This window comes from Meleagris gallopavo, chromosome 1 (genome assembly GCF_905368555.1).
Source record: "Meleagris gallopavo chromosome 1, MGAL_WU_HG_1.1, whole genome shotgun sequence".
Classification (NCBI taxonomy): domain Eukaryota; kingdom Metazoa; phylum Chordata; class Aves; order Galliformes; family Phasianidae; genus Meleagris; species Meleagris gallopavo.
In genome coordinates this window covers 76,468,195-76,494,398 of record NC_139404.1, presented here as the reverse complement: position 1 = coordinate 76,494,398, position 26,204 = coordinate 76,468,195, and the positions used below count along the sequence as shown (strand labels likewise).

Here is a 26,204-nt window from a genome sequence, read left to right as displayed (position 1 = left end):
TTTAAGTTTTTCTTGCCCAGTTCTTCATGTATGTCAGATCCTGTGCACAGTGAAGGAGAATCCTGCTCTCTAAAACAGGATATTGTTTTAAGTAATTAACATTTACAATCTATCTTGATCACTTGAAATCCATTTTTGTGCATTTTTTTCTGTAGCCAAGTTATCAAGAGAACTGCAAGACATCCCACGTTATTAGAAAAACAAATGGAAATTCAGTGTTTCTCACAGAGATCAGTGAGTGTCATTTAAATGCACCTGAAACAGTTTTGAATCAGGAAATTCTGGATTAGCTCCCCTTAGTCTAGGAGTGAACAGCTGTACAGAACATTATTTTTGATATTTTGTTTGCTCTAGTATCTGTGTGTCACAACAGGCACAGTATTCAGACCCTTCACCAACTTCTCAAGAGTCTTTAAATTGTACTGTATGACTGAACACCTGAAATCCCGCAACCCTGTAGAAAGGGCTCCTATATCTTCTGCTAATGAAAATATTCAAGGCAGTTCTTTAAAGACCAAGCATGCTGCCTGGATTATTTTTCACTGGCAGTCTGTTTCTCTTTCATTTAAAAGAGAAGAGTTTCACATTATTACTCTGATGTGTGGTGAGTTTTCTTTCTTCAGCCATGTTTGCCAAATGTCATTTTGACTGATCTGTCAGTAATGTTGTGGCATAATCCATCACTTTGTTTGGAAATTTCACGTGCATTCTCTTCATACTTGCCTCTTCCAAGTTGCAGTTACTCCCATGTGATGTGGTGCGGGGAGATGGGCATTGTTCTCTTCTGTGGTAGCCTGAATTCTGATGTACAAGATTGTGTATGGGCTACAGTCTGTACACTGGAGTTCCTGTCTTCTTCATTCTACAGCAATAAGGTGGCATAGTACTCTTAATGTGTAAGTGCATTTGTTTTTTTTATCTTTCTTCCAGGATAGAATTTTGAATAGGAAGCACAAAGGGATGTGGAGGGAGGCTGGAAAACTAGGTATGTGCTTTTCTATTGTTCTGCACAGGAAAATTAAGGCTGTGTTTTCTCCAGCTGACAAAGGTGCAACATTAAAATACATCTTGCACTTATCTAACACACAGCATGCGATAAATAAAACAAAAAACATTCCTGCCAATTGTTGCCTTACTTACACTGTTGAGGTTGTTGTACCTCCCTGGAGTACAAACACTTCCTACCCCAGTGCTCCCTCTTTGAAATGGTGCAATATTTTACAGATGTGTAGATTGATGAAGTAGACTGCTCTGAAAGATTAGATTTCAGTAGGATTGCATCAACTTGCATTATCACTGCCACTTTGGTATTTACTTTTTATATACTTGTATTTTACTGCCTGGAGGTGTCAAAATAAAGAATTCTTGTTTGATTAATCTGTGCAGTATCATCCATTTGGAGGGTTATACATCTGTGTAGAAATAGAACTTCTATAAGGAGAATTTTGCATAATTTCTGAAGGTAATACCTCCCTGAGGCACTTCTGAACTCTTGGGCAGAATCCTGCTGCTTGCTAGCTGGAACTAGTATGGGCTGCCTGTGGGGGGAAGGACCCAGAAAGGAGATGAAAATACAACAAGGAAAGATTATGAAAGCGGAGGAAGATGAGGGGGATCAGATTGCTACATGGAAACTATTATGAGAGACCTTGACCTGTTGTGTCTAAGACAGGTTACTACACGCAGCTGTGCAGCTGGCCCACCTTTAGAAATCAGCAGTGAGATCACTTCTGGGAGTTGAGATCTAGGTAATGTACCTATGTGATGCAGGGTGGAAGCCAGCAAGTGTGTGAAATAAGAAAATAAAAGTTCTGTTCTCATTACTGCCAGAATAAACCCCAATATTCAGATCCACTAGAAGCTGTTCTTTTACTCTCAGCTGTGACATCTCTTTTCATGAAAAAAAGTATACTGGTTTTTCAATAGTACCTAGTGCTGGTAGAATTCTAGTAGTAGTGTTCAGTAGAAAACCTATCTGTGCTGAAACTGTTACTAGTAATATAAAAGATGCCTGTAGTTTTAGATAAGTAAATTCAAGCTACTGACACTGTTTAATTAATGCCTTTAATAGTGGGATTAGCAAGAAAGTTCGTATCATTCATATTTTGGCTCAAAACCAAAAGAATAAGGTCAAAAATGTTTTTTGTTTCGTTGAAAGAGAAGTGAAAACAGTGAACGGGATATTCACAAGATGTAGTTACAAATCTGAGTTACGTAACAATCATTTTAACTAGTGGAGCAATTAATTAAAGGAATACAGTTGTAGTAACTGTGAAGTGTTTTTGTTTACATTTGTTATTATATAAAAAATGATAGATACTCAAAGAGTCTGACTGTAAAAGTAATTATTGATCTCTTCTTCAAAATTAAGATGTTCAGAATAGTCTTTTAAAAAAAGCATATTTCTCAAAACATCAGAAGATTTGCATGAAAATCTGTAGAACAGTTTGTAAAATAAAACACGTACCAGGTCCAGATTCCAAACATACACTGTCTGTGTTGCAGAGAGCAACGGGCTCATACCCTCAAGGCAGGTAAAAAAAAATTCTCTGTATCATATCACTAAATTACTAAGTTGAAATACAAGCAAAAGAAAATATTGTTATGTAATAGATCATCTTCATTACAAAGTGATGATGTCATCAGAGCTTACATACAGAAAATGTCCTTCTTTTAAAGGAAAAGAATGAAATTATAAATCATTAAGTTACAGGATTAGTCTTGGAGAAGCTAACTTTCACTAGGAACAAGTACTGAATCATACACAGTGTTATTTGGAGTACCATCGCTACTATTGTCAGTTTTCCTCGAAGAATTTTTTCTAACATCACAATGAAGTTAGAGGGTTTTTTTCATCCTGTACCTAGTTTCAATATTATCAGGCCTCATAAAGTGTGAAGTAGAGACAGAAGTTCCCTTTTGTCTTTGTGGCTGGTGAGGATTGAAGTAAAGCAGTGCAAGGGCTTGCATGCCCTTTCTAGATTCACGATGACATTCAAGGATCCCTCAAATACCAACATGAGCTCCCCTGTATGTCCAGTACTGCAGCCCAAATCCTGGCTTTCCTAACTGCTCCATGGTTCCGCTACCTGCTGGCTAGTCCAGCTTGAGGTTTGCTTCCAAACAGGTGCACTCATACTTATCTCAGAGGCAGTTCAAACTCCCATGAGTATGATCTCCGTGAATATCAAGACAGTCCCTCTGCCTTCTACATACCCCTGACTAGACATGGGGCCTCTTATTCACTGACTAGTCCACCTTAAAGTTTGACACCATATTATATGCATACACTCTTATGTAGAACAGGTATGGGGAAGATACTGGTGCTCCTCACAGGAGAAAGCACCCAACATGTGGGCTGTGGCCAGTGGTCCTTATCAGTTACAAAGTCCAGGCTTACTCTCTCCAAAAGCTAAATGTGTAGTTTCCTAATGGCCAAACAATTCAGTGAGAAGAGACTTCTGGCCTTTTCTTCATCTCTATTATCCCTTCTCTCTCAGATAAAAGTGTCTCTGTTTATGGCTTCACTTTCTTCATTGGAAAGGTCCTTGACTGGATAACCTTAATGAAGAAGGTTTTTACCTTTGAAATAGCTTTACGAAGCATATTTTTAGCGGGAGAAACAGCTTGGGAAGTCAAGATATTATTCTAAGCTGCTGTCTGCTTTGCCTAGTTGTATAGAATTCAGAAGTTTCCATGAAAAACTTGACAGATAGCAGAGGTAAAGAAGCAGCAGCTGTCTGTGGAAAGAGCAGCAACCTCTTGTTTTGAGCAGTAAATTTTAGAATGAAAATGGAGAAAAGAATTTGAATAGTTGAAATGATGCTAAGTGCTGGTAATGTCAGAGAATGAAGATTCTTGGAGGTAGAAATACTGGGAGGAAGATGGTTTATATGTGGTGAGATAGTGTGGCCCAGAAATTAGCAACAATGTGTATACTTGAAGTCAAATTATTTATGTTAAATGTTAAGGACATCATGTAATCACGTAAGGAATAGTCTTCAAAGTACTGCTGAGAGAAGTAGCCCTCTCAGATGATGACACTTCTCAAAGTTGCCTCTGAAATAAGCCGTAGAATAATTTTGCTCAAGTTGCAGGAAGATTTTTTGTCTCTAACTTTGGTCATTTTTTATTTCCATCGTCCTTCTTCCAAAGTCTCTCTCTGTCATCAGCCCCCATTCTTTCAATGGTCCCATTTTACATCTCTTCTAAATGCAGAGAAGAGTAATACTGCCTGAGAAAGGAAAGGGAAACCTTACCTCCTGTTAATTTACTAAGCTGTCCCAGTGCCAGGGCAGCAGAGAGATATTAAAGCAGGGAAGCGCCTGCCATTTCCAAGCACAGATTGAACAGGAGGGGGTAGGGAGTCTCTGGTTACACTCTCCCCTCTCTGTCTTTCCCTCACCAGTAACCTTCTCTCCCAGGGTGCACTGTGGGATTTTAGCTGAAGCCTTGTGTCTGCTTCACTCCATGATTTTGCAGTGGAGAGCAGAAGGGAAGACGTTGCCCTGAACACCCCTTGCTCCTCAAAGGTTGTCTCTGGGGATATGACTAGGGAGGCCTCTCCAACAAAAGTATTACGATACCAACAAACTCTGGTGAGTACAATACCTGCAGAAGGACAGAGCATTTCCTGCATTATAATTTGTTCTCTTCTGAAGGGGTAAATACTTTTCTTGCCTACAAATATCCTTCCCTGCTTGTATTAGGAAGAATTTGTGAAAGTTCTGCATGAGCACATGCCACAGAATTGCCTTCCTCTAAGACAGAATGAGGCCATTTTCTCTTTTTATCATTAAGAACATGGGAATCTTCTTTAATCCCCATGAATGAAAAAAATTTGTCACTGAATTCACTAGATCAGGAAAAATGTGCTAGAAAGAGTCAGGGTTGAGTTTGTAGGGACATCCAATCTGCAGAGCTGCACGGAAAGGCAGTTGCTTGTTGTGAATTGGTTTGCTTTTCTGAGATAGACTTCTCACTACTTTATTACAGCTTTCAGAAGAGAGAGAATTCTGCCCTGCTAGGTGTTAATGCATGCTATGAGAGTATGCTCTTATTTGCATCATTTAGGCAAATCTTAGTGAGGTTTTGCATGCTTTGTTTTAAGGATATTTATATGGAGATTGTTGCTTCACTTCCTGAAGTAAGTATCTCAACTTTGATAACTAAGATTCATCTCCTCATGATTCCTCAGACTTCTCTGAACAAGCTGAGGGAGCAATTTGTACTGCACCTAAGAAACCACTGCATCTGATATTTTAAATAAGAATTTGTATCAAACATTGCAGATTGCCTACTGAACAGCATGAGTGGAATCCCAGCCTCTGAAAACATATAATGGTGGCCTGTTTGTGTCAGAGCATGCAAAGATTTCATAGCCATGTTTGTAGACAAGACTATATAGGAGGTATGGAAAACATAAAATCTCTATCTTTGAGCTACAACAAAAAAGCATAGTGGTCTTCTTTGTAGAAGATGTCACAATTGGTTTACTAAGGGAATTGTACAGTTGCTTGTGGGAACAGAAGGTAGAGGTAAAGACTGAGACAGTTCATGTACAGGAGAAGTACTAATACATGCAAGTGAAGAATGTTATGATCTGTAGTGTGACCCTAGGGCCTTGTATGACTGGCAGCTTGACTTCAAATCCTGAGTTACATAATGAATGTAAGTTTCTCAGTGATCTACATACAAGCACCCAATCTCTTGATATTTTGCTCAACTGGAAGTGCTTCTTATCAATTGGTAAGTACTAACATTGCTGGAAGAGTCATTCATTTCAATGGAAGGTCTGAACTATAAGATATTTCATGTCTGTTTTTCTGTGTTTCTACAGACCAACAAAAAGTAGTATCCACAGTGTCAGGACTAAGTTATGTTAGTACTAGAACACTAACACTGTGGGCCTAATGTACAACATAATCAGATTTCACTGCACAGTGTACAACCAATAGGTCAGTTGTACAATTAATAGGTGTACAATCAATAGGTATACAAAGGTTAGGCTTAGTAAGCTTATCACAGTAGAAGAATAATAAAAATAAATGGAAATGCTCACCAGTATCATAGGCTCACAGTGAACTCCACAAGGAGTAATCTCCAAAAAGAGATCCTTCCTCAGTGGCAGTCAGCACTTAAATGGGATCTAGGAGAGGTGGAGCCAAGTTCCACCCCTTCGGGTAGCACAGGTGAATTGTGGCTGACTTACTGCTTGCCTCAGGTGGTCAATCAGAGGTTCAGGCCGTGATCCACAGTTCCCATACACACAGTATAGAATGTCGTAAGATTTCTGGAAGGAGGACAAGTCTGAGATGAAAAATTGAACTGAGTTGCATGCTGAGCTGATCAAATTGCATGGAGTACTGAACTATAAGGAAATGCAACAAAATTGAACAAAAGTGGTAGTAGAGAGAAGAAGTTTGTGAAAGATGCAAAAAACTAAGAGTATACTACTTGGGGAAAATGGCTATATTTCTTCTGTAGCTGTAACAAACTCATGAGTCTTTAGACATTTCACTTTTTTATTCTTCAACTTAGAACTAGACTAGTCAGAGTCAGTGCCAGTTTTCCTGCAGGCTTGTGGGAATACATGACTAGCATTAGATTTCCTTAATTTAAAGAGCATAATCCATATAGTTTGGTAAAAGGCAAGTTTTCTTTGGCAGAATATATGCAGGTTATAAAGCAGCTATTCAGGAAAGAAAGCAAGTCAATGTATTCCATGTTCTTCATTTACTCATAAATTTGTCTCAAATATATGCCAATGAGAGAATAGGTTCTGAATAGGACAGGAATTTGTAGCAAATGGTAGTTGTTTGATCCTTCAAGTGTCTTCATGGTTAAATTCAAAACATTTTGCTCTTTAGTTGAATTCAGGTCACTCACATCCCAGATAAACTTTAGGATCAGAAGGTAACTACACTGCTACCTGTTTCATTAAAAAAGGGCTATAGATGTAGGAGTTCTTTGATAATGATCATGTATTTGAGCTTTTCTGAATCTGAGGAAGATGAGCAGATAATTACTGGATCTAATCAGGCTTTAGTGATAGGTAGATGCTGAATCACTAACCTTGATGAAGAATGAAGTATTTCTCAAAACAAGAGAAATGAAAATCAGTTATAATGATTCGGTAGCAAGTGAATATGAGATTGCAATTCTGGATGAAGGTGCCTGAAGTGGATCCCAGATACTTTTGAGATTTGAGTGTCTTAGCAATTTATGCCTTAAAATACTAACTTTGGGAACATGCTCCTATCAAGCATCATCATTATCACTATTCACTCCATATAGTCAGTCATGTTAGTTTTTTCTTATCTAATGAAGGAAGAATAGCAGAGCACATAAGATCAATGTCAAACTAATGCTACAAACATTTGTTTTCATAAATAAAAGTCACTGCTCTCTGGGTACACTGGCATTTAGTCAAAGAAAGGGTAGGTCAATGCCTCGCTTCAAAGACTGCAGGAATGATTGCTGTTTTTCTGTTTTAGAAAATCTATTGCACTGTCACAATCTGATATTGAAGTTGCTTATAAAGTCTTTGTACCTTGGGTAGACCACACCATTGCTGGTTAGCCTTTGAGGTCACAAATCACCTAAATAAGAGACCTGATGACTCAGCTGGCCATTTCCTGCCCTTCAATCCCTTCTATGGTAAAAGCATCTTGTCTTATTTATATAACATGGCCACTTTATTCAGTTTCTTATATACCAGCTGTCTTTTAACTGTTTCTCTACCATGTTCTCCTTAAGATATTTATTTTCTGTGTCTTTTGTTACCTCTTTGTCATTTACTCTTTCACTATTCTCTTGTTATCCTCAAATACCTTTCTCTTACTCGTCTTCTGCTGCATCTCCTGTTTGTTTCTCTGATGCTCCTGCTCTGTGTACATGAACCCAAGTGTTAGGTTTCACAGCTGTGTTTTTTTCTGTGCCTTCGTCAGGTCACTGCCATCTGTTCCAAAAATATCCCATGTGATTATTCCCCTGTGCTATCCCAAGGCAGTGGGGGGATCCTTGGCAGTCGCTCCTCCTCTTTTTCTTTTTGAAGTTATTATCGATCATACACAAAGTAATATTAGAAGGATGAGGAGACTGGACAAATGAGGTCATGAGATTTATGCAGATTCTGCTGTAGATACTGCTTATTCTAAAGCTAGAGATGGCAAATGAGGCAGATGAATACAGGTTTATACTCTACAGGGCAAGACATAGGCTCCTGACGATGATAGTAGAAAAGGAATAAAGGAAGTTTTCAGTTACTTGCTGTATGATTGAGAGTGCAGGCATTTAAGGATCATCACTTACGGTTATCAGGGAGTAATTTTTAGCTTCTCGTATTCAATCTTGGCAAGGTCTGGGAGGGAGTCACCTCTTGTATACTGGAAGTACTTGTTGCCTTACAGAGTAGCCTCTGCTGAAACTGACAGATGAAATAAATCCATTCACTGTCTTTCTGTAAGTGAAACTGGTATTTAGTATCTGCTGAAGCTAAGGGCTTGCTTTTTGCTTATCCACCGTATCTACATTTCCTTCTATTTTCCCTTGCTTCAGAGTTTACTGAACAATTACTATACACACATATGAAGATCAACATTAATTTCTCTCCACATTTCCCATTAATGAGATCACAAATCCTACCTTGTCAGAAATTTGCTGCAGGTAGGGTCTTTTCCTGGCTATATAGTACGAATGACTGAGGAGTTCAAAGGCATTCATCTGCAACGTAGACATACTAGAGTTCATCTTAACTATATGTCAGTTGGTCACTGGGAAAAAAGACCTCCAGTTCTGCAGGCAGATTGTGCCTAGATCTCTTCTAGTTAAGGGATTTGTTAGTTTCAGAAGCCCTGCAAGTAACCACACATTTCCACTGTGATGTGACATCCCAGGAGGACGGCTGAGAAAGACAAAAATTAGAGCAGGCCTTGTAACAGCCAGCTTTTTCTTAAAATAATAAGGACTTAATTTTTAAAACTTCACTAAGCTGGAATACACATGATGTTCACTGATTCTGGACTAGGAGCAGGTTGGTCTGAGTGTAGATTTACTTCACTACATTGCTAGGCCCTATGACAAATCACGAGGCATTGTTTATAGCTGTACTATCCAGCCCACTTGAATCTATTCCACAAACGACAAAGTAGTGCTCTGTCTATCACTGCATGGGAGAGGTGTTCATATCTGCCTTAGCTGTTTAAAACATGGGAATAGGAAATTGCCATATATTTTGCTGTGGCTGTAAGCTCTGCTGTGAGATCTAACAGCATCTCCAGTTTATATGGCTAGCAGAGCTGGTGTTTACAGTTCTATTAATAATTTGTTTGCCAATATTTCATTTTTATCTAAAAAAAAAAAAAAAAAATACATGGACAGATTTAAGATGAGAAGGAGCCTCCTGCAGTACCCAGTCCAACTCCTTAGTCACAGATCTCCCTTGTTGAAAGCCATGGCTGTTACTTCTTTTACCTCTTGAGCATTCCCTGTGCTTGTCTGAGAAGAGTCTGGTTTCATCTCCTCTGTACTGTCAGACAGCTTCATTCACCTCTGCTCTTGGGTGAAAAAACGCAGCTCCTTCATCCTCTTCTCACAGGCTACACATTCCTTGCTTATAGTGCTATAAAATTTAAGCTTTTCCAAGAGCTGCATAGACCTACAGCCCAAGAAAAAAATGTCATGAGCTGTCAGGATGCTGACCAGTCTAATCCTTGCCACTGGTCTTGTGCTAGCAAAAGTGAAATAACCTGACTGTATGTAAATGGCATAAGAAGACATCCCACATATATTTGAAATCTAAATAGGATACTGCGTGCTACAAGTTTTTTACATGTCTTGATAGCTAATATTTACATGGTAATTTGGCAGCATAGCAAGTTAAAGTATTCCAGACTAGTTTGGGGGGCAAAGGTAAAAACCACTTTCACTAGCATTCCTGGTATTTCAGAAAGTTAGGCCTGTTGCTAGCAAAACTGTAAACACTGGTTGGGAGTGGGGGAAACTGGAATACAGAGATTTCTGCCCAAGTTGTACAGCAGGTGGCACACAAGGTATAGTATATGAGAAATAATGCCTTAATATTGCGAAGCAGTACAAAATCCTTGGCTACAGCTATGAATCTGTACAAATCACAGCAAACGACCTGCATGATTTGTATAAAAACTGGAGGTAAACAGGATAAATATCTGTTAGTATTAATGTTTGATTTATTGAAGCAGCAAGAAGCTGCTACTGAAGTTTCTACTGTTAGTACTGATAGAACATCTTCCAAATACCTGCATGATGCAACAATAACTCTGTTGTGTTAATGCAGAGAGGACAGGCACAGACTATTCATGTTGAACAGTGCCTTATCTGAATCCGCTTACCTAAACTGTTTTCATTTACCACTTAGAAGCTTACCAATCACATAGTGATTTACTATCAAGTAACCTGGGAACCCAGATTTCACTGCTGTGATAGCATATTATCTTTGGTATTGGATAACGCTACAGGTGATATAAGTTGAACATAGGAGTGGCAAAGATTTTCCATAAGCTGTTACTGCAACATGCAGTTCAATCTGTGGACGCTACTAAGGATATAACTAGGTTAACAGATTTGCTTACATTGTTAATACTGAACCATCTATCTGTACAGCATTTGTTGCTCCTGCCTGGTGAATTAGTTGATTCTTATGTGCCCTTAAAGGAACCAAGTGTCTATTGTGACTGAAAATCATTCATTTCCACAAAATATTTATAAAAGTTTCATTAATATTTGACTGTTATCCATGGGCATTAAGAGTAGATGAGAGTACACGGCACCTTCACTGTATTTGTTGCACAGTGCGTGTGTGGAACCTGTATCTTAGCAAAGCAAGCAAACACTTGCAGCTTTGAAAATAGATAAATTAGAGGCAGTAGAACATACTTTTCTACTTTGATAAATACTGTTCAAGAATACTGTCTAGTGCTTAAAAACATTACCACTGATTAAGAACCTTCCTTGTAAACCCTCAGATTTGACCCTCAAGTTGAGACTGAAATTACACCAATTAGTCTTAACAATGCCGAGTCACACATATACCATATCTATTCCATAGATACTAAAATTTTTCCACTGGGAAGATTAAATAAGAGCTAGGTAGAGTTCTCCTCTTGCCTAAGTATGTGTGTTATTTCTTCATTCGAGGGTATACATTATAACTGAGATGATCTATTGACTGGCACATGCAGGACATTCTGAATGCTGCTTCCCTGACCTGTGGTGAACTCATTTACAGCACGACACAGAGAAGTTAACCACGTAAAATCATGAATGTTTTTCTATCAATTTACCTTCCAGAATGCTAAGGCCAGACATAGCAGAATTAGGTTATAGGAGAACGTGGTTATCCTTTTATGCCACTCACAATTGTAAGTAATCTGTGAAGGTCTCAGCCAGCACTAAAAAATCTTGAACTACTATATGTTCTCTCTTTTCAAGACTGCCTCTTCTCTGCCTTTCAAAAGTTGTCAGGAGTACTCTTACTCCTGTGGCCCCTAAAGAGTTTCTTTTTTTTCTTTTAACTTATATTAAAAATATCTAACTTTATATATATATCTTCTACATACTGCCCTTACGTCAAAAGGTAAATGACCAGACATTGAAACTGTCTGGAAAAGTGAGAATAAGGGAGACTGGAACGTTCAAGGTCTTCTGCATTATTGGCTTTTGATTAATCGGGTGCACAGTGTGACAGGCAGCCTTTACTGTTACAGCTTGGTTAAATGTGGGATATTGCAACCTGACTAATAGCCCTTTACCACAAGCCCATAGTCAATGTCTGCAAGAGTTAGGTATCTTTCACTCTCAATCACTAATCTTGAGCCACTCCGTGTCATCCTTATTCTTTTTTTTTATTGTTCCATCACTGCTCTAATACTAACTAGTGGGCTATGAAGTTACCCATAGGTGTAACTGTATAAAAAAAAACTTCTCTTGAAGTGTAAGTCAGGAAGTTAAAGTTTGTGAGGCACTACCAGCAACTGCCTAAAGGACCCAATTGGGTCAGTTTTTGTGAGCCCTGACCCGCTCTTTTATCTTGGAAGGATCTTAGGAAACAGAACCCAGGGGTCAGGCAGTTACTGAATTACTCTTTCCTTCCAAAGTGCTGGTCCTAGGAAAGAAAGGGAGTTCATATTTACTCAGTTGGTAGCAAGATTCTCACTGAGTATAACTTGCTTATTATCTCTTGATGTGTTGTTTCCTATAGCCTTGTATGTTTATGTTCTATTCAACCACCTAACTTCCAATACCTTAAAAAACCTGACATCATCACAGTAAGTACGTATCGTGATTTTAGTATAAAACAGTTTAGTTCACAAAACACCCTGAGATACTATACCACATCCTTTCCAAATCCTTCCCCAATGATTTTCTACCCTCTCACAAAGAGCTTTTATTTCCAACATAACTCCTTTCCGTGAGTATAGCATTCTCTCTTTCTCCCCACTTCTCCAGGTCTGTGTGCTTGGATCTGTTGTAAATGGATTTTGTCTAAAGAGAATTAACAATTGCTAGCTGATGATATTTTGCTACCGAATCTTGAAAATTGTGGGATTGACACTGCTAATTCTAGAACAGTATATCAGCTGACAGTATGCTTTCCAGAGTGAAGTTTCTCATAGTCTTCCCACAGGCACTACAGTGTTCATTTTAAAATGGGCAGTAGGCCAGTGAGATATCAACAGCCCTCACAGAGGGTTTATTGTCTGGGATGGCCAACAACCCAATGTCTGTGAGATGTGCCAGTGTACAATGCAGATGCTGTCTGACCAGCAGTGGCTCAACCTGGTCTCCTGCATTTGGATGTAAGGTGAAAGAAATACTACTGAGTAGTTGTAGATGGTACCAGGTATCAACTCCACCAGGAAGAGCGATGACTTCCTGCTTTTCTGATGATATCTGCCTCTCATATCTAGAGCTGCTCTTCAGTACAGGGTGGAAGTAAAATTCGTAGTTAAGGCCAGACACTCCATAGGACTGATACTGCAGAGGAAGGCCTTCTCATAAAATTGACATTGCAGACCTAGTATCAGAACACAGATGCTAAAGGTGTTAATGCACTTCCAAGAAGATCTGAATGTGCAGCAGCAGCTGATATAGTACACTGATCATATTCCCCTGCACTCAAGACTATAGGTCAAGAGAGGACAGGATTGTAGTGATCAGTGTGGCAAAATTAGGTATGAAATGTGTGTCCAAGTGGTCTTGCCACAAAGGTCTTGCTTTTATGTCTTCTACATGTCTTCTGGGTTCCTTATAATTAGCAGCAACACCTCGTGATCTTTGCACCCTTTATATTGCCTGTGAGTAACAAAGGCTCAGGGACAAGCTGAGGTTAATCACAATTTTATTTGACGTGTGTTATAACCTTATCGCCAGCATGGAACTGGAAACTCATAAAATGCCTGCAAAGTTCTTCCTGTTCTATGTAGCATCTCTTGAGATTCAGCTCTGTTCTTGGTTTTGACTCCATGAATATGAAACTTTCTTCTAACTCCCGCTCTTCCATTTCTTCTGGTGACTTCACACTCTCATTCTCTCTCTGTGCAAATGCCATTTTATTTATCATTTATAATGGCAAATACTATTATAATATTAATACAGTATTATATGTAGTGTATATATATATATATATATATATGTGTATATATATATATATAGTATATACATATATACTACTGTATGGGAACTGTTAATCACGGCCTGAACCTCTGGTTGACCACCTGAGGCAAGCAATGAGTCAACCACAGGAGCGCAGGTGAAGGCAATTCACCTCTGCTACCCAAAGGGGTGGAGCTTGGCCCCACCTCTCCTAGATCCCTTTTAAGTGCTGACTGCCACTGAGGAGGATTCTCTGTCTGGAGATTGTTCCTTGTGGGCTTTACTGTGAGCCTATGATACTGGTAAGCATTTTTTTTTTTTTTTAATTATTTTTCTACTGTGATAATCTTACTAAGCCTAACCTCTGTATACCTATTGACTGTACACCTATTAATTGTACAATTGTGTACCCATTTATTGTACAACTACTAATATAGTATTTATGTATATGTAAAACATCAGATTACTGCTTTATCTGAAACAACCATAAAGCAGCTGAAGTAGATGATTTTTTTTTTTCTGCTCCTGCAGCAAATAAGCTTGGCAGTTCAACTACTGAAGATCTCCTGCAGTACACAATGCCCAAAGCAAGGTGTGTACCAGCCCTACTGGAGATCTTCCCTCAGAAGGAAGAAAAAACTCTACTCACATAAGTGAGTAAAAGGGCAGATGTCTCTATGGTATATGTGTACCATGAGACTCAGAAAAAATTATAAGTTGTATGGGGCCTCTGATGGTCTCTAGCCCAATACCTTGCTCACAGTAGGGTACATTCCAACTCTAGATCAGATTGTCCCTGGCCTTATCCAAGCAAGTTCTGAACATATCTGGGATGGCCCCTCTGGACATGTGTTCCTGAGCTGACTCACCCTCAAGAGAGGGTGGATGTGTACATGTTTCTTTTTTACATACTCTGACAAACCTTTGTTTCAAGTTTTGCCTTTTTCCTCTTGTCCTTTGTTGTGTTCCTCTGAGAAGCCTGACTGTTTTTCCAGCCCATGTTCTTCAGGTAGAGAGAGACTGCTGTTACATCCCTCCCTCCTCCCTACAGCTGTTTCTTTTAAAGGCTGAATAAATACAGCTCCCTCAACCTGTCCACATGTGTCACTATTTCATACGCTAGAATTGGCCAAGAAGCCAAAATACAGAGAGAAAAAAATACTAATAGAAGCTTGATTTCCATAGAGGTGAAATTTAGAATTAGGTAAGTATTCCATCCTTCCTGAATAACAAATGGAGGGATAATTAGAAGTTAAAGGCACTTAGGAATTCACTTTTTATGGCTAGTAGAATAGAAATAGCGTAAGATGTCTTAAAATAAGAATTACAATATTCTTTTCAAGTAGGAGGGAAGTAAGCCCTAAACTCAATACCCTCAAGGAATAATCTTTGTCAGTCCTTCAAGAGTATGAAAAAGTTATGATGGGCCTACAAGCTCACTGGTCAATTGATGAGAGATTTATCTCTAGCCTGGCAATTAACTATTTTCCTCTTCAATTCTTGAAAGTATAATGGACTTCAGGAAATACTGAAAAATTTCTTGAAGTCCACAAATACTCTCACTGATTTTTTTTTTTCCTGACTCTGCACAATGAGCAATGCATAAGGTCAAGGCTGTGAGCAGTGTTATTAAACATACACATAAGACATCCAATAATTTCAATAATTATTCAATAATTTCCCATGAACAATCAGAATTCAGCAGCTTCTACAGCTTATCTCACTTCTCAAGTTAAAAGAATTATAGAAAAATTCTCAGTTTTCTTCCTCTGTATTTTTGTTTTTATTGGCCTGTTTTCCTTGTGACACTGCTGACTTTGGACGCTGTCAATTTTTTTGTTCTAAGTTTATTATTTTCAAATGACCTGGATAATAAATGTGAGCTCACTGTGTAAAAGACACAATACTAATTGCAGGAAACTTCCTACCACTTCTGCTGACTTATGTTGTTCTAGGCTTGAAATCCTATCTATACCTGTCTCTTCAATAGCTGTAGGCTATTGCTCTTTTATGCCTTGGTTATGCCTTGGAAGTCTTTTGCACCTTCCTCCTTGTGACAGTCAAAATTGGTTCTTACTGATACAACAGCTTCAGTTTAATGAGCTCCACAGGGAAAAGACTTTGTGCAGCCTTTGTGACAAAACGTGGCATTTGCTACATGCAGTGCTTCCCTTTCCCCAGCACCTAAAAGTCATAGCAGGGAGCTGATAAAAGAGGGAGAGAGCCCAGTGTCTTTTATGCTGGCTCTCACTGTCATCTCTGTAACAGCCGTCAGTGATATCAAGACAGATTATTTCCACAGGGGAATTGCTTTGCCATTGTTGGTGATGGATTTATTTTTTGTCTACCATGAGAACTTCCTACTGCTTGCCTTCATCTTTATCTCACATTACTCTCAGGGATTCTTTTACAGGAAATAGGGAAGACAGCAGAAGGCTACAAGACATTTAAGTACAGGAAGGCTAGGTGTACTTGCATGTTTAGGTGTATTTGGACAGGAGAAGGGAAACAGGAAACTTAGTCAAAATTGTACAAAATGTATTAGCATAAATTTGACTAAGTACCACTTAAAAATATTAAGTGGTAGTGATAACATGTCTGTGTTGTAACTTCCATATTGGCATCATTTACGTCTACTGAGACAGGATAGGGTACATGATTAAAGTCAAAACAAATAGTACTTGGCATCCATGAAATTCATGAACAGTTTATAGCACATGCTTTAGTAGTAGAATTACAGAGGTGAAACTAAAATATAAGCAAGACTGAAGTGTTACTGAGAAAAAGTGATTGTCTGTGATTGTCTATGATGACCCCTTTCCTCATTTCTAGGTGTACTCCTGCCACCTTTTTGAACATTCCTGTTCATTAATCAAACAGATCAAAGTGCTGAGCTGCCTGAAAATGACTTCTTGTTGCATCAAGTTTTTAGATCATTAGTTCCAGTACCTAACAAAGCACAGCCATCAGTTTCAACTTGCCTTTTCCTTAAGCCAGTCTCCTAAGCCAGTACTGTAATCTCTTTTTCAGAGATGTTAATAGATTCTAGGATCTCAAAGAAATGCCTTTTCAATGATTTAAAATTTGAATGAGTACCAGGAAAATGAAATTAATTTTTTTTCCTTATATACCTCTAATCCTAGCCATCACCTCCCAGAGTTGTCTGTCTGTTCTCAAGGCACCATCTTCATGCCAAATCCTAGCTCAAACATAGAACAGTTAGAATCATAGAATGGTTTGGGTTGGAAGAGACTCCAAAGATCATCAAGTTCCAAGCCCCCTGCCACAGCTAAAACCATCAACCTCCAGATCTGGTATTTGACCAGGTTGCCCAGTGCCTCATCCAACCTGAGCTTGAACACCTGCAGAGATGAAGCATCCACAGCCTCTCTGGGCAGCCTTTTCCGGCACCGTATCACTCTCTCTGTGAAGAACTTCAGCTGACATCCCGTCTTGGGAAACCTTCCCTTCTTGAGCTTAAAACAATTCCCCCTTCTCCCATCAGTGTCTACCCTTGCAAGAAGTTTATTCCCCTCCTTTGTACAATCACCTTTATATAATCCTTGTAGCCTTCTCTTCTCTGGGCTGAACAAGCCCAGCTCCCTTAGCCTGTTTTCGTAGGGGAGGTGCTCCAGCTCTCTCATCACCTTTGTGGCCCTACTCTTGGACCATCTCTAACATCTCCCTGTCTTTCTCGTATTGGGGGCCCCAGGCCTGGACACAGTACTCCATCCAGATGGGGCCTCAGAAAGGGCAGAGTAGAGAGGGACAGACACCTCCCACTCCCTGCTGCCCCCCTCTTCCGATGGAGCCCAGGGCACCACTTGCTTTATGAGCTGCAAGAGCACACTGCTGGCTCAAAATATATTTCTAACATGTCTTAAAACCTTACATTTTTCTAACGTCCAAAAAATTTTGCTTTATAAGTCAATCTGCCTCCTAATTTTTCTTGCTTTAATCACATTTTTTTCCTAGTTGGCCATAGTTGATGTAAGAGGCAGCAGTCTTCTCTTGAAATTTGCCAAGTCTTATACAACATTAACAGCCCAAGCATAGCTTGTGCCCGCCTGGTTCTGTATAGTTCATGATTGCATTTTCTTCCTATCCTTATGGTGTTAGTCCTGCTGCTTTCAATCAGTGTAATCGTATGACTAACAAATTGAATGTACATATATTAATTTTACTTGTGCAACAGTCAATCTGTAGGAAGGAGGAGAAGAAAAATATAAATAATCTTCAGAACATGGGCTGCCTCTTACCTCTGAAGGATTTTTTTTTTTTTCTTACAATAAAATACAGGCTGTGGTGCAGTGGCTTATTAGGAGATATTCACCATTTGCAATCAGAGCCTGTCATTTAGTTGGAGAGGTAAAGTGCAGTTGCCTAGAATCTGTAAATTCTCCATCCTGGAACAATAAAAAATTTCCAAGCTTGTAAGTATCTCTAATGAGTTTTGATCACTAGAGATAACTGCATTTCCTAGATGTTCCTTAGTCTCTTCTGCTAGAAATGCTGCCAAGCTGATTATTTTATCTTGAAACACTACTTCAATGTTTGTTAATGCAGCATTTCTTCATAGAAAATAAACAGAGGTCCACTAAACCTGCTTCAAACAGTGCATTGGGTGTCTTGTATGTCTTACTGTTTTCAGTTGCTTTTATGTGCCTAATGCAGACGTAAAGTCTGCTCCTCATCAACATGCAATCTAATTTTAATTTTTATTTCTTCTTTTAGATTCATCTTTTTGATTCTTGCATGCACACTGTGCATATCTAATTCGTACTCAGTTTATTCTAAGTCAAGACAGTTATATCATACCCTGACAGTGAAGCACATCTTGCTTTCTTGCTTTGGAGAGCCACTGTGATTTAGTAGAGACTATGTGGTGCTGCAGTGTTGAGGGAATTGAGGGTTGCAATTTAAGAAAATGAGCTTTAGGGAAGGAGCATTAGACAGGAGCCAAGCATTAGACAGGAGCCAAGCCTTAGAAGTATGGAATGTGCTCTCCATATGACACTCTCCATGCGTTGCTGCTGCTTTAGGCAAGGTACACTTCTTGTGGCTTGTTTGTCCATGATGAAGGTGTCCTGCTTGAAGGAAGTATCACAAAATGCACTTTGGACTACTTCTAGGGGCTGTAATACCTGAGGAAGAAACTAGTATTTGAGCAGGTTGAATGCTTCCTCTTGTGAGCTGTAGGGCAATCTATAAACTGTCCTACTGAGGGTTTTGAGGCTTTTGTGAGTCCTTAGAACTGGTTTACAAGTGCCTGGGGAATTGAGAAAAGCCGTATCTACAGGCCATCTGTGTTTGTGACTAGTACAGGATGCTTTCTTTTACATTTTCTTTTACATCCTCTTTCTTTTACATTTTCTGCTATTTTTGTTCTAAGTCTCTGAGTTTGTTGGGAACCTCCCAGACAACAATAATACTACATAGCTGTGTCCTGCTAGGAAGGCAATGCTAGGCGTTGGTAGGCCTTTGACAGCTGGATAAAGTGAACAAGCTCTGCTTTGAGTTTGAAGTAGAAGCGGATCTCAAAATCAGATACAAGTTCAGTGTAGCTACTTCCTGTTAAGAGAGGTAAAGAATGACAAGAAAAAGACTGTAACTTACAGCTGCTCTGGCTCAGCACTGCTCCTGTCAGGCCACTGGGATCTCTGCCCAGCCTTTGGGAGCCATCCTTTTTCACTTTTTCAGGTTCAGCCAGCAGCAAAGCTGAGGACATATTCAGAGACACACAGGCAGAGACAGATCTCTGCTTATGAGAAATACAAGTTCTCCAGTGCAGGCATTCAAACAGCATTCTCCAGATTTGCAAGCACACGTGCATTTGTGGATTCTTTGAGTACCTGGCACAGTTCTTGTGTCTGCCCAGCACCCCTGCCCAGCTTTCAGATCTGTCTTGTAGCACACACACAGGAGAGAGAGGTGTATATCCAGAGAGAGAGTTAAGAGAAGATTTCATGAGAAAAATATGTCAGCCTGTGACATTCATCTGCAGAGCTCAGCCTCTGTAGGTAGTAACTGACCCCATTTTACACACTACCAGCTTTAATACCTTTCTCTACTTATGTACATTCTTTGTTCCTCCTTCTCCCCTTTTCCCCTGAGCACCCCTATGATTTTGCAGAACTCTGCAGTTTCTGCACCTTCCCAGTCTGGGACCCCATGGTTGTCAGTCTTACTGGTTGCAAAGTTCATCCTTTCTAGATGTGGAACCTGTGACGTTAACCCATTAATTAGTCTGTGAGCTTTGCTTCTTGTGATTGTCTCCCACCTTGGAGGTCAAGTGACACCACTGGCATAAACATTCCTAAATTCTCATATGCTCTCAGAAATTAATCTGACTGATCAGACTTGGTTCCCATCACTTCTTCCCTTTCTTATTATCCATGAAGATGTCAGAGCGCTGGAGCAGCTCTCCTATGAAGAAAGCCTGGGCTTGTTTAGCTTGGAGAAAAGATAGCTCCAGGGAGACCTCATTGCCTCTTTTCAGTACCTGAAGGAAGTTTATAAACAGCTTGTAAAACTGACTTTTTATACTTTCTGATAGTGATTGGACAAGAGAAAACGGTTTAAACTAAAATAGAAGAGATTTATTTCAGATTTTAGGAAGAAATTCTTTACTCAGAGGGCACAGGCTGCCTAGGGAGCTGTGAATGCCCAATTCCTGGAGGTATTAAAGTCCAGTTGGATGGAGACCTGGGCAGCTTGAGCTGGTAGATGGCAGACCTGCCCATGGCAGTGCAGTTGGAACTACATGGTCTGTAAGACCCCTTTCAACTTAAGCCATTCTATGCTTCTACAATTCTTACTATCCCTTCTTGCCTAGGAAAAAAGGTCTTTCCAAGCTACCATTACAGGAGCAGATAATCTCCTTCAATGTACCCTTGTATTTTGAATTGATTAGTGAGACTGTGAGGAAAGATTGTTGGTACCGTGTGAAATAAAGAGGATGTTAATAGTGCCAAGACAGCTGATAAAGTCCTTACCTCTTAGGTAAAAGCGGGGGAGGGATGATTTATAATCAGTGGAATATATTGTTCAGGAGATAAGAAATGAAGTGACATAAAACCAGTATCTTTCTCTACAGATGGCGTATATTTTCTCAGTTATTAAAGAGTTATTAAAAGGATAGGTTTAATTTCTCAGTCTTTTCCTTGATCTGCAATATTTAGGTACAGAGATCAGAGGTGGAAAGATTGTTTAATAAGTGGGAATTAGGTAAATGCTAGGTCCTTAGCTGCACATACTGGAGCGCATGCATGTGCCACCATGTGCATAATGATTGCTTAGTTTCATCTGAATAGATGTAAATGATGCACAGAGTTGTGTTACACTGGAAAGTGCAAATAAGGATGCAGAGTTTTTGTGGGTTGTCTTCCTCATGAGGGCAGTAAAGGTTTCTTGTCTCACTAACATCTAGAGTCATTTGGTGAATGTTGGCCTTGGGATCTGCCATGGTTCTATTGATGAAGTGACTCAGGTTTGGGGTCTATTTGGAGGTTGAGATGAACTGTTTGTAGAAAATATATTTCAGGGTTGTCTTACTTTAGGCTATAGTTATGTAGTGATTTTCCATGGAAATTCCACATTTGATTAGCTGACAGTAGGGCATCCTTCATCTATCTCATTTCTACTCTCAATCACACTGTTAGAACATACTTCTCATTCTTGGTGCTGACTGGTACCCCATTCGTGTTGGCTGAGGTTGGTTTTGTTTGTTTGTTTGGGTGTTTTGTTTGTTTGTTTTGTCTGGCTCAGAAACTGGTGTAGTGAGGAGAAGGTGTGAATGTGAACCTGATGGAAGTGAATATCAAGAAGAATAAATTTCTTCATATAGTCATAGTTGAATACTCAGAGCAATTTATTAACATCTTCCAAAAGTGAAAGTCTTCAGTATAAGGGCATATAGAAAGACTGAGATTAAGCTCTAATGCTTAGCAGTTACGTGGATGCTGGAGCAGGATTTGCATTTTCTCTTGTGGATTTAACGAAAAGATGAAGGAAGATATCTGGATAATTCTCCTGCTTCCTCCTGTCTATATATTGTGTCTGTGTTTCTAGCTCTCTCTTTCTTACAGCCTTCTTTTCTCCTCCTCCCCGTCCCCCTTCCCTCTCCTTCAGGAGTTCCCCTTTTGCCCACACCTGATATTCAATCCTGGCAGAGTTAATGCCTTTTGCTGAGATCAGACCTGGCACTGGGGAATCATGTGACAGATGAAGGTTGCTATAAATATAGTTGAACCCTGCCTTTGGGCAGGAAGAGGAGAAAGTGAGAGAGACACAAGGAGTAGGAGGGGCAGAGAGAAAGGGAGTGCAAGGACAGAAGAACTTAGAGTGGTCTAATGAGAGAGAGAAAGGAAGGAAGGAAAGAACAGAGGAAAGCACAGAGGCCATTTTCTAGGCCAGACCATGAGGTGGTTCTAGGAAAGGACCAGAGTGGCAGCTCTGTTACAACTAAGCACGAGCAAGAGTAGAGACATGGAAAGCTCAAGGAGTGTGACGCAGGAATCCAGATCGAAGTCAGCTTTGTGGGGGGGCACACCGCAGTACAACTATATCAGCTTTGAGAAATGCACCCGTTACGGGATACCCTTGGAGGCGGGACGCGAGGCCGGGGGGACAGGGGACGACCTGCACTACCTGGAGAACTCCCTCAGCCACCCACAGGTAGGGTTGGACAACTGGGATGTTTATGGCAGCACAGGTCTCAGTGGGGTCACATACGTTCTTGGGGCTCCTAGAATGGTGCTATAGAGCACACGTCCCTGTCTGTACCCAATCCTACCAACTCTCTCCTTTTCCTTGTTGACTTCCAACTAAGGCACTGACTTTCACAGTCTTGCTTAGAATGCAATCAGCATTTCAAGTCATTGGGTATTTCCATCTATTATGACCGCAGTGTTAGAATGGTTAAGCTGGCATGAAAATCAATGAAACCATTACTGTATTCCTAAATGCAAAGAGAAATTGCATCTGCCTTCGGCTGCATAATGATTTTTAGGTAAAGCAGGAGAGGAAATAAAAACAAATAGAACAGTAATGAAGCTAGACAGATATCTATCTGCACAGCTGAATGGACAGTCATGCAGAGCTCTGTTCTGACTTTTCCCTGAACAAGAAGAGTAAGTCCATGCTTGTATATGCATGCTGATAGTTTCAGTAGCTTTCTGAGAGCTGTGAGGAATTTTCTAACCCTTAAATTTGACCTGACTCTCATTCTGGTTCATACAAATATCATCTCAGAAAAGTATCTAGTACAAAGATGTACTCTAGTTATGACCTCTTGTTCTATTGCCCTCTGTATCTCTTCTGCCTCTCCTTCTGGGACACCCTTCTGCAAAGAGGTTTTACAGCCGTCTTGGTGTCTTATTTCCTGCCAGTCTGCTCAGACTGAGCCGACATAGAAGGGTTTAAAGCAATGTAAAATTTGGTCAAGTGACAAGAGGGAGAGAGAATGTGTGAATGTGAAATTCATACAAGGAAGATATTTCTAAAATCCCCTTACAATATTCTTGTGCCAGTGACTGGGGAATAGAGGAAGAGATGCATTAATCTCCCTAAGAACTGCATGATTCTGGAGTAAGAAAAGCCACATTTGCCACCAAGGTTATCTCTTCCAGTAGATAAATATCCCATTGAGGATTGTGTCTGCCATGTTGCAAAAGACTAGGAACGCAGTCCCATGGCCATACTCAGAAATTTCTCTTCTGAAGCTGTATAAAAAATCTGAGAGATTGCAAATTATTTCTCTACTAAACTATCCCAAAACCACTCCCTGACTGTGTCAGAAGCAACAGTCAGAACCGGGAGGTGTCTGGACAGAATTAATGCTTTATTTATATTTTCATGTGAGTTACGTTGAGATTTCTCATTTGAGATGTGATCTGGCCCTCTCATGGGATGCAAGTGGAGCAATGCCTAGGGCTGGAAGGAAGAGGTGGGTTATGGAAATGGAAGTACACATTGTGTTACATGAACCATTAGTCAGTTGGGATACAAAAAAATATACCATTTTACATGAATCCACTCTGCAGTCTATTCCCACATGGATAAAACCCCTCTTAGAAGGTGACATAGTTGACACAGTGAGGCAGAAAAACCTATCTCTTGCTGTCTGGCCCTAGGGTGTCTTTGTTTTCATCCCCACAGGCATGTCAGTCAATGAATGTAGCAAAAATCCAGCACAAACGAGCAGGACATCAGATGCATTCCCATACAAGTCTTCAGGCAGTAACATCCCCAAGCAAGTATGCATTTGTGAACACAATTTTCAGTCTTGAAAACAGTCATATTTATAGATCTACTGAAAATATGCCCTAGAAATGCTGTTATGTAAACAATCACACAGTTGCATATATAGTATGAAGGCATGTTGTTGTAAAACCAGTCTTGCTGTGCATGTGTATTTTGATAGCCATTAATTAACATGTAGGTAAATTATAAACATTCATACTATCACACACATCTTGTACAGGCATGCACTTTTATGCTATTAGCATGATAAACAATCTGCTGGACATGCTTTCATCCATTTCCATGCAGAATACTTATCACTGTGACATGAAAAAAATAGACATTTTAGTTCTGTTGCGTCAATTGTTTGTGCTAGCTGTTCCTTTCTATTTTATATGTAAGTTGGAAGCTATTTCAGACAGAATACATGATTTGACTGGGTTTACAAGGCAAAAGACAGTGGAAACTTGATCTTTGGCCTGGGGTTTTCTAATAATACGTAGTTAATATATTAGATAATAGATAATGTAATAAAAATAGCTAATAATAATGTGTACTTAATTTGTGGGAATTGGAATAACAGTATCATAGAATCATTGAATGACTTAGGTTGGAGAGGACCTTAAAGATCACCCAGTTCCAACCCCCTGCCACGAGCAGAGTTGCCACCCACCAGATCAGGCTGCCCAGGGCCTGAGCTGGCCTTGAACGCCATCCTGGGAGGATGAAGTGTTCCACAATTTCTGCATAAATCTCTTCCACCATCACCACTCTCTAAGTAAAAACTTTCTGCCTAACATCTAACCTAAACCTCACATCTTTTAGTTTAAAGCCATTCCCTCTGATCCTATCACTATCAGACAGTGCAAAAAGTCAGTCCCTGTCTCTCTTGTAAGTTTTAGACATAGAGACTAGAGATTTTATCTACCATTTAGAATATCTTGAAGAGATTTTTGCTCTCCCTTTAAGTTCAGTAATGTCAGCAATTCACAGAACCACTAGGAATGAAAAGCTCAAGTGATTGTTTCTCACATAGCCCAAATATTTATAACAGTAGATATACATTAGAAAATAAATTTATAAAATTTATGTTCTTCTGAATCATAGATTTCTGTGTTTTTATCTTCCTGCATGAAAAATAAGAACCTCAAGCAGCTCAGACTGATGAAGTATTTATATGATACAGCATTTGTGAGGTAGAAGGGTATTCATGGCAGAGAGCTCCAACAGCAGTACACAGATGGATGCCACAGTAAGGAAGTGTAATGATTAATTAGGCAATGCAGTATTACAGAGTAACAGACTCATAGAAAGACTTGAGGGGGCCTCTGGAGTTCTCTAGCCCAATGCCTTGTTCACACGGTTTATCTAAGTACTGAATATCCCCAAGTATGAAGATGCTCAGCCCATCTTGGCACCTGTTCCTATGCTGAATCACCCTCAGGTTTTCTTTCTACACATTCGAACGTACCTTTGTTGCAAGTTTTGCCTTTTTTCTCCTGTCCTTCACTGTGCCTTTCTGAGAAGTCTGGTTCTTTTTTTCTCTCCAGGCCTCTCACTCCCCTCAGGTAGAGAGTACTGCTATTAGATCTCCCCTTTGCCTTTATTTCTTTGGGGACAACTATTATTTTGTAGCTGATCCCTGGCTGCTACATGTGTCTCATTAGCTCTATGCATAAGCAGTTGAGACTAGACTTTGTACTGTGGAAGATAATTTCAGGAACAATGGCACGTCTCCAAAGCAGGAGTGAAAGGGATGAGCAGTCTGCAGAGCCCATAGCAGTGGTCAGGAGCAGCAGTGTGCACTGGTGGTGCAGGAGGAAGGGATTTCATGACTAAAGTTTGTTGTGGAGAATACACTGCTGAATCTGAATGGCGTGGGAAGTAACTTAGGGTATGGACTGAGAGAGGAGTGAAGATTTAAGTAGATGCTCAGCATCAGAATAGCTATCAGAAAGTCTTGAGGTTGTGAGAACATTCTTGAAAACTTTTCCTTCATTAAACAGTGATGTTCCTCCCACTTCCATTTACAACATCCTTAACAGTATTTATACCTTCATTGGTTTTTGCACTGTTATTGTGTTCTCATTCAGAATTTAGCCAAGCTGGACGTAATAATACCTTTTCTGTCTCAACTCTCTAAGTGATAATTGATATATTTTGAAATTCTCTTCAGCCTTTGTGTTGCTCAGAAAGAGGTAGTATCAGAGGAATACAACAGTGTAAGCACTACAGTATCTTAGTTTTGGTTTTAGTTTTACCTGCATTCTAATGGAAAGGATATTTCTTGCCTAACATATTTTTTCTATGAGGTCATCCTCTTTTTTTTT

General features: G+C 39.7%; 2 protein-coding genes across 9 annotated transcripts in view; both read left to right on the top strand.

Moving 5' to 3' along the window:
* CASP2 (caspase 2) overlaps positions 1 to 1,377 on the top strand; it is a 28,167-nt gene extending 26,790 nt beyond the window's left edge. The window contains exon 10 of the mRNA XM_085235917.1: positions 931 to 1,377. Coding sequence (XP_085092043.1) covers positions 931 to 1,245 — 315 coding nt within the window. The 3' untranslated portion in view covers positions 1,246 to 1,377. The remainder of the gene's footprint in view (positions 1 to 930) is intronic.
* CLCN1 (chloride voltage-gated channel 1) overlaps positions 639 to 26,204 on the top strand; it is a 57,429-nt gene continuing 31,863 nt past the window's right edge. For 5 of the 8 annotated variants that reach the window (XR_014886353.1, XM_085235765.1, XM_085235754.1 and 2 more), the window contains exons 1-2: positions 639 to 985; positions 4,425 to 4,598. Coding sequence is in view for 6 of the 8 variants with exons in the window: in XM_085235765.1 (XP_085091891.1) it covers positions 4,548 to 4,598 (51 nt within the window). In the remaining 2 variants the exon portion in view is untranslated. Of the gene's footprint in view, positions 986 to 4,424; positions 4,599 to 21,855; positions 22,309 to 26,204 lie in introns of those variants that run through there. The other 3 variants (XM_085235773.1, XM_085235790.1, XM_085235782.1) reach the window with 3 other exon arrangements.